This window comes from Anticarsia gemmatalis, chromosome 11, assembly GCF_050436995.1.
Source record: "Anticarsia gemmatalis isolate Benzon Research Colony breed Stoneville strain chromosome 11, ilAntGemm2 primary, whole genome shotgun sequence".
NCBI classification, from domain to species: domain Eukaryota; kingdom Metazoa; phylum Arthropoda; class Insecta; order Lepidoptera; family Erebidae; genus Anticarsia; species Anticarsia gemmatalis.
Window position 1 is genome coordinate 5,813,599 of NC_134755.1, and position 16,181 is coordinate 5,829,779.

The 16,181-nt window shown below is 35.8% G+C and overlaps 1 protein-coding gene across 1 annotated transcript; it reads left to right on the forward strand.

Annotated features, from left to right (window-relative positions):
- The first annotated feature begins 690 nt into the window (after window positions 1-690).
- LOC142976534 (neogenin-like) lies at window positions 691-15,628 on the forward strand. Its single transcript, XM_076119955.1, has 15 exons — window positions 691-1,034; window positions 8,717-8,909; window positions 9,962-10,065; window positions 10,442-10,595; window positions 10,881-11,085; window positions 11,162-11,345; window positions 11,433-11,887; window positions 11,965-12,253; window positions 12,383-12,498; window positions 12,800-13,011; window positions 13,460-13,614; window positions 13,690-13,821; window positions 14,100-14,254; window positions 14,399-14,830; window positions 14,928-15,628. The coding sequence occupies exons 1-15, from the start codon at window positions 926-928 to the stop codon at window positions 14,967-14,969; spliced, it is 2,937 nt and encodes a 978-aa protein (XP_075976070.1). The 5' UTR covers window positions 691-925; the 3' UTR covers window positions 14,970-15,628.
- Window positions 15,629-16,181: the final 553 nt, after the last annotated feature.

Here is a 16,181-nt window from a genome sequence, read left to right on the forward strand (position 1 = left end):
TTATTATGGGTTCGCTTTTGTTGTTACGATGTATGTATAGAAATTCAATATCGGAGGATTTTTGAACGATTAGACACACATTGATTTTGTAAACCACAACCCCTTCGAAGTTATACTCTGGTATTATTAAATCTGATGAATGCGAATGCCCCTTGCATTGTGCTGAAGCAGCAGGATTTTAACATTTTTGTATTGAGGTTAGCAATAAATGTAGAACTGCTAAGCTTCGCTCGGAATATCGTAAAACAAACAGACACAGAGGTACATTTACTTTTAAAATAACAGCTTAACCATTTTACTCTATTTTATTCTTAACATTCACACTCCAGCAAGCAGCTTTCAAAATTATTACCATAGTTACGAAGTGTAACATTCTTTCGCAATTTAAGATAAGGTGAAAATAAAAGCTCTGAATACCAGTTTGTGGAACAGCAAGTAGGCAAGGTTGTTTAGCAGATCGTAAAAACTTTTTCAAGTGCTAAGTACTCACGCAACAACGACTAAGAACAACTTAAAACAAAATCGTGATGTTTGTGTACAAACAAAGACAAATGCTCTTCACATCTGTGACATCCAAATCAAGTGATAATGAGTCTTTACTCCATAATAGAGTTACATAAAGTTTGGATCGTCTAAGGCGCCTGTGTCCCCCCATTTGGGACAGAGTAAATAGAGATGAGGGAGGGAGAAGCGATAGTACGACGCAAGACTCGTAACCGACAGGTCGTGTAAGCGGCGGCCGCACCGAGCTCCGAACGCGATGCCGACTTTGTTTACCGAACTTTTTGAAATTCGAAAATGACATTTTGAACGAATGGAGATTACAGTATGCTAGTGAAAAAAATAAACAGTGAATACTTTTTAGTGAAATTGTAAACATGTAAATTATCGATAGTGTGAAAATTGAGTATAATTCTGTGGCAGTATGGTGGATGCTGGTGTTAATGAGTGCGATAACACCATAAATGGAAGGAACCAATTTGTGTTTCTTGTATTTGTGCATTTACTTCTCATTGGACTGAATGGAACTAATGGTAACTATTTCTTTGATTTGTTTATTTAGCTTTAAGTTTTGTTTTTAAACTAGTGTTCAGTGTATTGTGTATTTAAGTTACTGGTAACTCTAAGTGGGTATGTGTTTAAGGCTTTTGAAATTAAATTACTGTAAATAATATTATTTGTACAGGTGATGGTTGCGTGAGTGCATGTGTATAAATATTGTCTTAAGTTACCTAAGTAGATAGAAAACATAGTTGGTTTAGCTTAATGTACAAATGAATTAACTGGTAGTATCGGTGCTATTTATTGTTTGACTATAGGTATATCGCATAGCACATATGTTATCCTTATTTTTAGATAGTACGAACAACGACGTCGTCGCCGTCTCGGGATAGGTTAAGAGCGTATAAAATTAAGTGGTTTAATTACATTAAAGAATTTATTGACATTATCTTAGAAGGAAGCATAAAATTCTTAACACAATAAACAGGGTTGCTATAGATCTCGATAAACTAATAAACATATGAACATAAAAACGCCAAGGGTTTTATTGGTCCTAAGTGTTTTACCGAAGCTTTTTTTCAATTTGAAACAACGGGAGCCGTACATTCTTATCTGATCGGTATACCATCCCGTAATTAAAGTACCGAGTCCAATTAATAAAATGTAGTTCCGTTGTACGGTAGCCGATACAAAACAATGTACACACTTTTTTATTTTTTTAAGGCCAGCTTAATTAACGTTAACGGCCAGTTAAGTAAGAAACGGTTCAGTAAAGTTTTGACCTAACAGTTTTATAGTGGGAACTCTTTTACACAATTTAATGACGATAGAACATTGAAATAGTTTGTAATTAGTATAATTATATTTCAGGTGGCTATTTAATTATAGGAATTAAATATTCATGAAGAGTAAACATTTAAATTTTTTTAGAGAAGCATAATTACGTTTGAATTAATTGGAATGTTTTTAATGAGTATTAAAACGTCGATTTTAAATTGGTGACGTAAATCGAAAATCTATCATTTTCTTTTTTATTTCAACTTTCTTTTTTATCTTTATCTAATTTTCGTTTTTTAAATTATACAGACCATAATATCGTGCTGTTATTTTACACATTTTCGATCAGTTCAAAAATCAGAATATCTTTTTATTTTACTAGCGGGATTTTGGGCTTACTCTTACATTAACTTTTTGTTCAGTTTTCATTTACTGGGCGCGGTTTATGGTGATTTGCGCGGTTCCTTTGTCTTTTCATGGTGTTGGCGTCCCAGTTAAGTGACAAGTTCGAGCATAAAAAATATTCTATGAACACTTTGAATAATATTGCATAAGTAAATGGGTTTCAAGAAACGTAATAAAAGATACGTTTGGCAATTTTATAGACTAATTAATTATAATAATATAATCAGTCCCTGTACTTAAATAACGCAGAACTGATTTTATAATAATTTCGGATGGATAATTTTGAATTAATTAAAGTATTAAGTGTGTCAATTAATTCACCCCTTTACTTTTTGCGGCCCTTGTTGTGGCTACCTCGTTATGATAAAGTAGATAAAAATATAAACCAGAATTTGACTAAATTAATTAACCCTTTTTACACTCCGAATAAAAAAATATTCACAATGTTTAATATAGTTGAATATAATTAGTAGTTAGCATTTGGTAGCTGTTTGTCTTAGAGACACTCTTCTTATTCTTCACTGTTAGTACGTTGAGTAGTTAGCATTTAAGTTTTTGGTAACGTTGAAAGCTCTACTTTACATTTTCTTCTTACAAAAACATATCTATTAAATAATATACGAGTATTAAAAAAAATACTTTTTAATAAATGCCACTAATATAACTAACAATTGATTTATACCTTCCCTAGTATCTCAAAGTAAAACGAAAAGACTACCATAATAAAGCCGTTGGAAATAATCTCATTATTCGTATCAAAGTGACTGGCAGATAAAAAGGTATAAATATATTAATCGATTTATTCCCCTGCACACTGTGACGTAAAGACAAACATGTCATGTTCAGATAGTTATATTGTATCGTTATCAATGACAGTGACAAGTATTAATAAAGTACAACTACTGATGTTGCGCTTGCAGCAGGGCTACTGCTGAGCTTATTAGAAAGGGTTTTAATTAAATAAATCTTTGTATTTGTGGGTAAAAAATGAAAAAGTTTTGCTGTGTATCAGCTGAAATGGGCTATAACCTTCGTAAAAAGTTGCATTTTTGGTGGTAGTGTGTATATTACCTCTTTTTAATCGGAAATATTACGATAATAAGCTGTATTATATTTTATTTTTACAAAGCAACTTTTATCACTCAGATAAAAGAGAATTAACTGAAAATTCGGGCTGAATAAAAAAACGATTAATGTAATTGACGAGTAATTTGTCAATAGTACTCTAAACTCTAAAGTACATAAAATATTAATAAGAACGTGTCTTTAGTGACGTAACTTTTTCTCAAGCCTGCCAAGAGTTACACCTTATTTACAAAAAATAATCATACATAAATCTTGACAATGATGCAATTGCAAGCCCACCGAGTATCCCAAGCAGGAGTCAACCCTATCAGTGAAGGGACAAAAGGTAAAAAATAAATCACAATTATTACTATACCTCTGGTGTCGTTTTATCTCGTGTCTATCTAAATGCAGTGGAACGAACAAACGGCGACGGTTATTGAGAGATCCATACGTTACTTTTTATACACTGTCTATGAACAAAAGAATCTTTCGGATGGAGTAGGCGTCAATCGGAGAGCTTATCAGTTGTTATAGAATGTAATGCTGTGTAAGAATGTGTTAATAGTTTGAGCACAAAATTGTGTGAAGATTATTTATAGGAATAAAAAAGTCTATATTTTAATTACAAGCATAATTTCATGTATGTAATTGGAATATAATAGAGAGGTTTCCTGTTTCAAAAAAGTAGACAGACTTGCTTATTTGACTTTTAAAAAGCCGGTGTTTGGTTTTAATTATTTGCTGGCTTTAGCTGAAGTTCAATTTCTTGGAAATCGGTTCCGTCATTTACCTAACCGCGACAGAAATACACTGACTATAGAATATTAGAACTAAAGATATAGAATTAATCCGTTGTTTGCTTATTTTTTCACAAATCTCTAACTCCTATAAAAAGTTATACGGCTGTTTTGTTGGGTTCTCAATGCAATCCAAATATTTGTTTTAAGATTTTGTCGTAAAATTTTAAAACCCCCCTTATTAATTCCACCCTGTGCTATGACCGAAGAATTGTCTGATAGAGCTATTAAATTCCTATAAGACGTCTGCAGTTCGGATATGTGGTTGAAGACATCGATTTATATGCGACAGTAATATTGAAGAGTCAATAAAATCACGTCGATTCGGTACCTACTCCCCGTTTCAGTTTTATTTCAGTCGTTAATAAAAATATCGAAACTTTATTCGTGCCAGTCAAACGAAGGGGATGTTACCAATATAAAGTATTGAAATATTAAATTGTGCTATTCAAGTCTGGGTTTTGGGACAAGAAAATGTTAATACTTGCATAATAAATACATTTTGTATTTTTATAACAATAAGGAACATAATCTATGCGCGTAATTGTTATTGCTGTATAAAGAAAATAAGGATAAAAAACCTCTCCCAGAGATGGAATAAACACTACGAAAGAATATAGATTTTTGTGAGTACATTAACCGTTTTCTGAAAAGTGACAGACATTTTAACACGTAATTTGGCATGTTCTTTTCTTAAGACTAGGACTAAATAACTCTCTTTTTAAGATAAAATGTTGCTTTAATTTCATGCTTATTCATACATAAAACATTATAACAAATACTAACAGAATTATGAAGATTTTTAAATAAGTTTGTATTCCAATGGTATTTGTGACAATGACCTCTTTTTAAGAGACCATTCTACAGTGACTTGTAAATTAGGATCAACTGTAGTGACCTACAAAAACACCCAGTCATGACATAAAGCGTTATCTTATTGTGCTCTTAAACAGGGAGAAACCATAAATACATAAATTAAAATGTTGTTAAATGTATACAAATTGTTATTCAAGCTTTAGACGAGTCTTTACTTGCAGTGGATGAGACAGGCGTAGGATCGTAAATGGCATACAGTAGCGCGATTCTCTACATTCGGCACTGTCGAGTATCGAAAGTTTGACATTAAAAATGTACTGCCAAAATAGTTCTTACGGAGCCCGTTAGCGGCGCTGAAAAGATTTTCGTACATAATTTCTCGATAGCTAGCCGGTTGTCGGTAGTCGATAGTGGTAGAGAATAGAGCTATTGAGGGCGAGGCCTAATACTCAACAGTGGGTAGCAGTGGGCTGAATAGATAGATAGTTTACATAAGTTGAATGACAGACATGAATCCAAAAAACGACAAATTGTTTTGGTATGCCAGATTCTATGAAAGAATTTTCAATTGTTTAATTTTCTTTTGATGCTTAAAAGAAAACAATATGTGCTACATCCAGCGCACACGTTGTTTCTAGTTATAAACGATAACCGCAATTTCATGCAGTTTGAAATGCCAATTTCCATAACGGCCTTAATGACTAATTCAACAAGAAACTACTAGTTAATTAACTGTTTAATTATGTTTATAAACGCAAGCACAATTGAAGGCGAATAATATTGTTTTAGCTACTTAAGGCTCGCAAACTGCCGTACGGCAGTTACGACAATATACTTCAAATTATATCGCGAGGTCGATTTGAGACATGCCCTTGAGCCCAAAGCCCGATTTTAACTTGATATACCTATATTGAATATTAATCCACTGATACAGAGCAAAACTTACGACAATCAATATTTTTTTGCCTGTTTTTTTATTTATATACCTTTTCACTTTATGGTATAGAAAGAAGGTAAAATACAAATTTTAAACAGTGTTTTAAAATATTCCTGATTCTGTTTTCCTTATGTATCACCAAAATGATACAAATGAAACTTCAAACTAAAGCGTAAGGAATAATTGGTGATCGTTTTAGTTAGATAAATAGTCAGGTTTTTAGGCTTCTATCTTAATACACCGGCTATATGCTACTTGACAACCGGAACCGACAGCTTAACATGCTCTCAGGAGTCGGAGAAGTCTCGATATTTGATTCGGTCATCCACCTAAAGATGACGTTGAATCACTGTGTATATTGACTGATTTACACGCCGCGTTTAAGTGCAAGACACTGGGTTTTTCAATGGGAAGATGTCAATTTAGAATAATGTAAGAGGAGTGGCCTTTTCATTGCATACTGGCCATTTTAAAAAGTGATTTTTTCCCGTTGACACGAAACTTGTGTATTTTACCTTTTAAATCATACCTTTCTTTAAATTTTCAATTCAACTTCAAAATATCCCCTTTTCCATAAACTCGTAAAAAGTATTCGAATTAGTCATAAATAAGTATTATTTGTTTCATTGTTTTTATGAAATATAAATTCTTTTCTCTTTAAGTCTAAGTCTAACCCATAATTTTATAGCCGCGTCAGTTTTTGAATTTATCATAAGTAATGTATTCTTTAGTAAATAGTATGAACCTTGGCAGTCAAATAATATGTTATTAGATTCAACTCAAATTGTTATTTCAATGATATCGATTACGTTGCGGCGCCTTCATGTCTCGTATGTTTGCCGTCTTTCCAATCTCGTAACCGGTTTACCAAATAACCGTCTATATCAGTAGTCATCATTGGAAGCATACAGAGCGCAGAATACAAAACTAATAAAATATCTTTTCATACTTTCCTTTGGCTTGAGATATTTCTTATTGTCTTCACAGAGTTTGATAACTATAAAAATCAGTATTACGTGATTAGTTTAAGAACATCTTAAAACAAAGTATAACTGTTAATCAGTCCATCCAGCAGCCCGTTTCTCTAGCGGTAGCGACTTTTGACAACCGGCTAGCTATCTAGCTAATAAGAGATTTTGTATACCTCTACGGGGCGCAGTACAAAACATCTTTGCAGTACATTTTAAATGTCAAACCTTCTGTAATTGTTCGATAGTACCGATTGTAGAGAATCGCGCTACAGTATATTTTGTTAAGTTGTTAAGCTCAGATTTTCGCTAGACAAGTTCACATGAATAATCAACGTGCATCCTTAGATAGGTATCGCACACGCTCAAATTAGCTGCACAAGATGGCGCATAGTCTCCTTGGAATTGAATAGCACTATGTATTTGAATATATAACGTAGCATATCCTGCCAATCCCGTAGATATAATCTTCCTAATCTTACGATACCCGTGGGAAGTCATGGGATGTCTACTCGTTGCCGAGATTACATGGCTTTCGTGTATTGTATGATATTGCGATATCTGTATGGAGATGTAGGCCTTGAGCTTCGGGGTTAGCATAACAAATTGTATGTATCTTGTATATTGTGTCTCTTTGATATAAGTTGGTAGCATATGTGATTGCTGTATTTAGAATATCAGTGCAGTCGTGGCAGCCTTTGAACACGAACACCAATATTTTATACCAATCACCATCGGAAAAAAAAATGAAATTTTCTTCTTACATAAACGACAAATAATGGGTATATTTTACCCGTTTTTATTGGGTATTAAAATTTATTTTCAATGGCCACTTGTGTGGTCTCATTTTGGGGAACTTTTGTTCATTCAAAGCAGATAATATTACCTGGAAACTAAAATATACGATGTAAATTACTTTACCTCTTGTATAAAAGGCATTATAATCGTATTAAAATCACTCACAATTTTGTCTGCGTACCTGAATATTTTAAATAAAATATTCTGTACATGTACACAGCTGGCTTAATTTTAATACGAGTTAGTAACCAAGGGCACAAACACGGACGGATGCTTTGACAATTTACACACACTGTGCAAACAATATTGTCGGCCCCAGGCAACGTTGATGGGCATAAAGCATTTATATATCCATGAATATGCAAAACAAAGACTTTGTGCTTTTTTCATAAAATTAAAGCCTCTCTTTGTGAGTTTTAAAATGTGAACATTACTTGATGGCTCGTCAAAAATCGATTCCTCTGCCATTTTTGGCTTGTTGATTGCTCGCCTTTTGCTGTTACCTAATATTATGATTCAGAATAAAGGGGTATCTATTAAAGCTTAGAATAACTTTCTGCAACTTAAAATTTGGATGCTTTAAGTTTCAAAATACGATTATGTTAGGCTATTCCGATGGATCAAAATGATGTATTAATGATTTTCGAATTATTTTGATAGTAAACTTGCCCAAGACCTGACTTTTCTCAAATTGAATCAAATATATTGCTGAAATAGAATTTCCAAGTAATGTAAAGCATTTGAGTACTCAACCTTTAGACTTTGCGTAATATGCCATTCAAATTACTTAGAATACAATGCGGCAATATAACACTGGGAATGGCTTGCATGTTGAAAACGCATGTATTGCATTCGCAGTATTCTGAATTTGAAGACATGTTAATTAAGCTAAATAGATGAAACCTTTTCTTTTTAATAACTAATTATTTCGTAATTTTGCATACACCTGAAATATGATTTACTTGGAGTTTAAGGAATTATTAAATTAATTTTGTTGGATTTTCATAACAATAATTCCATACTGAATGTAATATTTCTCAAACGTATGCTAAAACTCTGATATTTTTTCCAAAAAGTCACAAATCACTCAGTCAGCACATGCAAAAATACACCAACAAACTATTAACTTAAAATCTCTTTTTGTTTAGCACAAAACAGAGCGCCCCGCATCAAGGAGCACCCATCGAACACCGTGTCAGGTCGAAGTGAACCGGCCACCTTAAGATGCGTCGTCGAAGGAAGGCCTAAGCCATTCGTACAGTGGTATAAAGACGGGTCTCTGCTGCCACCAGCTGAAGATGGACACAGAGTGTTGTTGGAAGATGGCCTGCTGTTCTTGAGGTATGAAGAATTTTTTAAGCGCAATAAAGAGCATACTGACTGTGTGTTTGCATCTCTTTTAATTTATATGGTCTTCACAGTGGATTTTAGTCGTATAGATAAGTATATAATATGGCCCGATGTACTTTAACCCGAAAGGGTCCCTTATTCTTAATAGTATGTTGAAGCTCAAATACAAGTATATAATATAAATTGTTAAAAAGGACAACATATAAATTGCTGCTAAAACTACACAGTAGGTTTTGGGTTACGTTTTACTGAATCAAATATGTGGACGATACGCGGTAACACTTTTTCATCGCGTTGTTATATTACGAACAAACAAATCTGTGCCGTAATAAACAAAAGTTTACATAAAATAGAGTAACTAATGCACCACGGACGTAGGACCTAAATCTTTTATGCAAGATTTTACAAAGAACAGTGGCAGTGTTTTGTTTTCTAAACAGCAACAGTAAAGTACGAAGTCTCCACAGGGCATTGAGTTTCGTTCTAACATATTGTAGCATGTAGGTCAGGAAACCCCAAGATAGTAGAAACACGCGAAGCAACACATAAAATACTTAGACAACTGTCCTACTGACACAAGATTTGCGTCCCAAGAGCAAACTGGGATAAAGTAAAGGTAAAAGTTGACAAATTTAATCGTGTGGCTGTTTTGATTTTGCTTCCTAAATATGTGACCGAAAAAAATAGGTACGAAATAGGAATTCATGTTAACGCGCTTTTTCGTACTTGTAATTAATTCGCTGTGACTTAGAAATAAATAAATGGTTAGGGCGTACTCCAAATAATAACAAATCGAAAAAGTTCGTACAGGTACCATGCAAGATTACCATTTTAGATTCCTAGAAGAACTAGTCAAGTCGTGATAGTACACAGTAAATATCAACTAAAAGAAACGTTTCACCTCGTTACATATTCAGCTCATCAGGAAACTGGACAAAACAGAAACAGTGCATAAACCTCTTAACTTCCTGACACACAGAGCACAGCTCAACCTGAATAGTCTATAAAACTTTACGTTAGTTGACACAAGGTTTCTTTCACAGGGTAAACCGTGGCAAGAAGGAAAGCGATGAAGGGCTATACTGGTGCGTGGCACGCAACATTGCCGGCGAAGCCGTCAGTCACAACGCTTCACTGAACGTAGCCGGTGAGTTAAAGATTACTTCGCGGGTCTATCATTTGCATACAAATGTTTGTGGTATACTGTGACCTTTATCGCAAGAGATTTATGGGCTATGCCATTGTGTTTTGAACAGTTAGGAATCTTTGCTTTAAACTAATTGTTGTTAACCATAAAGTTCATGTTATGTTGATAAGTACATTCTGAAATGTCTTTGTAGTCAACGAGAAGGGCCAAGTATGCAACTCATGTTGATGTTATCTAATATGGCACGGGATTGCCGAGCCATACGCTTATGCATTTAAAAACCTTGGCGTTCTCAATATTTTGAACCAGATCGTCAGAAACTGACTCTTTGACGTTCTGTCTTTGGCCTGTGGCTAAATGATGATCTCCTTTTCAGTACTTCGCGATGAATTTAGGGCAGAACCGCGAGATGTCCACGTGGCGGCTGGAGAGCCCGCCATGTTGGAATGTTCTCCACCTCGAGGCGTCCCAGAGCCTTCCGTCCACTGGCTCAAAGATGGACAACCTTATGACGTCGAAGTCAATGGCAGGTAAGAAGTGTATTGTTTTTTTTTCCGGAGGGTTTTGTTTGCAAATACGTATGTAGGCATTGTGTAAAGTTTAGCAGATCTTCGTTAAGTTATTTAGCGTTATTTACAAATACTCATGTCATAATAAGCAGGTTTGTGCAAACAACCTACCAATGTTAGCCAACCTGCCTTTAAAAACTAAATACTTGACAAATTTGTTTAGATTTTTAAATCTTGACAAATATTATTTAAATGAATGAAAACAATTACATATATTTCAATAACTAAATAGAACTTCCTTTTCAGGGTAACAGTAACAGATACAGGAAACTTGAAGATCTTAGAGACATTACCGACCGACAGCGGTCTGTTTAGATGTGTGGCGTCGAACATTGCCGGAGAGAGACAGTCGAGAGCGGCCGCACTAATCGTATTGAGGCGCCCGCACTTTGTTGTTAAGCCTAGTAACGTAACCGCGCTCGTCGGACAAACTGTTGAATTTAATTGTCAGGTAACGACTATTGCGAATCTATTACGAGACGATAACGATTAGAGAGCAACCAATCAATGTTTTTGTAATATTGTAGAGTTATGACGCAAGTGTTAAAATAACGTGGGTCAAGGAAGACGGCTCCTTACCATCGCACGCCACAATAATACGAGGGCTATTAAGGTTGGAACATGTGTCTGCAACCGACGCCGGCGTCTATTCCTGCCGAGCCGACAGCCACGCCGGCACCAGCATCACGAGCGCTACACTCACAGTTTACTGTAAGACAGTCTCTATTTAAATCGATTTTATTGCATCAATAATTCTAACAAATGTCGGTTCTATTTTAATACGGCCATCTGTTCCAGCGTTACCGCACTTCACGCAGATACCGTCCAATCTGACCGCATGGGAGGGCGATGTGGTTTCCATCCCATGTGAAGCTAAAGGGTTGCCTACGCCGACCACATTTTGGATTCTTGAAGGAACCCGAGATTCTTTACTTTTCCCGGAATGTACGAAAAGTAATTCGAGCTTATTATATTTGGACGGGGCCCGCGCGGAACACAGCGGGAGAGTGATTTGCACAGCTGTCAACGCAGCTGGCAGTATTATGCAAGAGGCTTATCTTAAAGTGCTAAAAAAAGGAAACAATGAACTAAAAGAGCCTTCTATGGATCACGAATATAATGTAGATTACGAACGCGACACGCACATGACGCAATACGAGTTAGTTCAAGCGAGAAAATATTTGCAACAAAATGTGTTAGTTTTGAGAAGGGTGGAGGCATTGTCTTCTACGTCGTTAAAAGTTGTTTGGGATGTAAGTAATGTTTCCATTCATAGTTCTAATTTGGTCTCGCTATGTGAGATATTTACGTCCATGTTGTTTACTTTAAGGTATTGACCGACTACAATGAATACTTGGAAGGTGTTAAAATCTGGTACAATGGAACTACATTGAATTGGCGTAATGTAACTGATGAGGAAATGATGCTAAATCCGTCTCACTCGGACGCCGTTTTATGCTCGAACGGGTCTTTGATGAACGTCGACAATAGTGGGTCGTCGAGTTACATTCTTACTGGACTGATGGCATATACGCAGTACGACATATTTTTGATGCCGTTTTATAAGATGTTGTTGGGGAAACCTTCGAATTTGATGACTGGATACACCGACGAAGATGGTAAGAAATTGTGTTTACCTACTTGAAGTTTATTATTGCAGCTATATCGAATCTCTTAAATATGGTTTATTTTCGGTTTGTTTGTGTATAAGATGTGGTTGCATAGTTTATGGGTTGGTAATATTTTAGTGCCTTCCGCGCCGCCCCAGAGCGTGACGGCGGGTGTAATAAACGCGACGTCCGCGTGGATACGCTGGGAACCTCCACCTGTGAGCACGTGGAACGGAGAACTTACTGGATACTTGGTGAGTTTTGTTTTACAATTATTCTTTATTATTGTTTTAGTAAGTGGTTTTGGGGGCGTAATGGAGTTTTTAATTAATGTTGGGAACAATGAAATGTTATTACGTTTGTTAGTTTTTTATGAAGCTTCGATTAGTTTAACGAAGACTTAATGTTCAACGCCTCAGTTTTTGTTTTAGGGGAAGTTAAGTAACTCGTACTTTTACACAATTGCGCTTATAATTTTACTTTCTCGAAGCTTCAACAATCAGGAAGGATCAATCAATACCGACGTGCAATATTCTAAGAGTCTCTAACAATCAGATCGAGATCCGCGTGGGCGGGAGTACAGGCGGTCGTCCAGTGGGTAAGATGTCGCTAGGCGCGCGCACGAGAGCGGCAGCAGCAAGTTCACTCCGTGCGGGCGGACACTACACCGCGCGTGCAGCCGCCGTCACGCGCTCCGGACACGGGCCCTTCAGCGCACCCGCGCTTATACACATGCTGCCTACACACTCGCAGCGGCACTACGTACAGTTAGTATTCACCTTTATTTCTATTGCCACTTAAGAAGGTAGTTAAAGGCAATTTGATTTTAAAAAAAGTTGAAAAACAGTAAATTAACTAACTGCCCACATCTGTCCCAAAAGTTTACTATTTCACTACAAGGTAGAAATAACTATTATATAACAAGTACTTAATTATCAGACATCCGGTACTAAATAATAGATTTGGATAGAAATTGTAACCATTAATAAAAACATCAACATGCAAAATAAAAAACGAGCCGCTCACATTGTGCCTTTATCGAAATTTTATAACACTGCTGGCTCACCACATCCCCAAATGTCCTGTTATATTCATTCTATTTGCGCAGGCATACACGAGTAACATCTGCTATTGTAATACATTCAACCGAATGTAAACCTTGAATCTACCCTAACATAGTCGACATGCTTGTAATAGATAACATTTGTCAACCAGGACTGAACCGCCAAAAGACACAAACATACCGCACATATTTCAAGAAACTTGGCTGCTAGCTCTCGGACTAACGCTGTTCTCAGTAATCGCTATCGGCGTGTTCAGTATCTACTACTTCAAACGACGGAACAACATTCAAAGAAAGAAGTCCAGTGGTAATTGACATTCTTATGTTTGTTTGTAACGATATATCTTTAAGTACGTAATTGAAACATCGCTCTCAATTGTAGGTCAAGCAATTGTCACGGCGCAGCAGTGTTTATTGAATAAAGACACTATTTGGTTAAGGGACCGGCCAGTGTTCGCCGCTCCGAACGATCCCACTTTAGACGTAAGCAGCTGCCATCAAAGTCTGTTACATGGTTAGTATCACACCCTTATCAGTTCCGATAATCAAGTGTTTATTCATAGAGATTCAGTGACATATTTCCCACGGCGTAAATCCAATTGTAATACATGCGGAATGCGCATGTTGAAATATGTTTACGACGACATTTGAGTAAATCTATCATCTCCTTCGTCCTACTTTGAATTAATGTCGAGATACGTCCATTGAAATAGTAAATTAAATGTAATGCTTATTTAGAAATAGAAAACGTTTTAAATGGACCGTTTATTGAAACGAAATGTATATCTTTAGGTGGACAATCAACAAGCATTCTTAGTGTTGAGCCAGAGTACAGTCTACCTCAGAATTCAATTCAGGGATTAGATGCGTCAAGCGTAGACAGAATGCGCCGCGGACCACCGGAACCTTATGCCTCCAGCGCAATTTACACAGAACTCAATTTCAAGGTATGTCTTGATAAGCTTTACGAGAACTTCATTGTTGATTCAAGATAAGATTACGTGGAATTTGCATAACTCGTCACTATCATGTGTCAAATACCTCATAAAAATATTCGTATGTGTAGCCATAAATATCAAATTTTGTCGCAGGACAATAACGATATTGGAGACCTGAGGAATTGTTCAGAAAGGCGATCTCATAACAACAGCATTGTTAGATCATGTAACGGAAGCATTCAGTACTCGAACGGTGAATGCTCAACGTGTTGTCATAGCACGTCTAGTAGATCAACGAAAGACTACAGGGAGCCGAGACACGAGAACGCACATAATGAGATTAATGTTTTGGAGGACGACTGTGCCTCTTGTCATACAAATAGGTCCGGATCAAGAAGTAGACAGGACAAAAGCAAAGTGTGTCCTGCGAGTGATTTAGAGTACGACTATCCACAGTGGCACTGGCTCGGAAGGGAGAACAGTTTCAAAATTCCCATTCAGACGAGTAGACATTCGAATGTAGCGAGGTCGGAGCAGGGCTGTCAAATAAATCTGTGTGATATACTGCCGCCACCGCCGTATGAGGTAAATTGAACTTGTTTACAATTTTACACCCTTGCCCATCACTGTATTCTGTTGTAATGGACAATGCGGATATTTAGATTTGATGCGTTTTTTGCAGAGTCCCGAAAACAAGAACGTGTATGGAACTCCAAACAATTAGAAGTTTACGAGGACGAGTGATGAAATCAAAGCAATAATCAACATTATCTTTTCAAATTCTATGTATAAGTTACGGAAAAGTTTTGCATTTTTAGTGATGTTCAAATTGGAACTGAAAATCGATGGTATTAGGTGTAGGTAGATAATGTAATGTATAACTTAATCGTCAGGCAAATTCATAACCATTGTAGATTGCCATAGTAGTGCTTGTATATGTAGATACCGTACTTTTGATATTTGTATCTCGTAATTTATTCCTAATCTATATTCTAGTCACAGTAAATAGGACTAGTTTTGCCATTGGTAAACACTCTGTATTTTCTCATAAGATTAACTTTTGTACCTATACTCCACAACTCGAGGTTGTTTTAAATTTGACTGTAAAAGTAGACTTATCGGAGCCCTGCATTTCACTGCCATATACCTTTAGGAATTTCTAGAATATTAGTTGTATAATCTTTGACTGTGATATTTATATTAAATTTGTGTATTAGAAATAAATGTAACCCTAGTGTAATTACCCAATTTCCCGCGATTTTAAAATTTTTAATCCCTCACATAATGTAAGAGACATAACAATTTGATCTGTAATGAGAATATTTTCAGAGCCAGTTGTGATGTACCGAAAAAAATCTGAAATATAGCAACTTTATAAGATAACTGAATTTTTATTTTTCGTTACGTAGACAGTAAACACACGTTCCAGTTGTCACTTTAATATCACACAACGTATATTTTATTCACGGAATCGCCCAATAAAAGTATCAAGACTCTTCCTGTACTCCTTATTGGGTTCTCGTGTGCAGGAACTTTATAGTAGGATCCGAAGGTATAAAACAAGTTAAAAGGCGACATAAATAATATACATTTAGTAATGAAGCACGTCGTTACCTGCGGCTTACAAGTCTTAGTCGAGTCGTAAAGTACCATACTGCAAAGGTTGTAAACCAACATACTATACAAAGATTTATTTTATGTTCACTAATTATAATTTAATAATGTACCCTCAACATGTAATGGTGAATTGAGCAGCATTTTCCGTAGACAAATGACGAATACTTATAATGATTAATCATTAGAGATTGTTCAAGATATATTTCGAAGTGAAAAAGTGAATTGCACAGTTTCATTCTTGGGGCGAAAGGTTTCGGGTTAAGAGCATTTGGTAATAAATCTTTGAGTCCAATTTATTCCTGTCTTGCTTACGTATCGG

Excerpts from the sequence above, each read along its gene's own strand:
- LOC142976534 (XM_076119955.1), top strand. The coding sequence starts at position 926 with ATGGTGGATGCTGGTGTTAATGAGTGCGATAACACCATAAATGGAAGG. Across the intron at positions 10,066-10,441 it reads CGCTTCACTGAACGTAGCCG|TACTTCGCGATGAATTTAGG; the intron begins GTGAGTTAAAGA and ends TCTCCTTTTCAG. Across the intron at positions 10,596-10,880 it reads GACGTCGAAGTCAATGGCAG|GGTAACAGTAACAGATACAG; the intron begins GTAAGAAGTGTA and ends CTTCCTTTTCAG.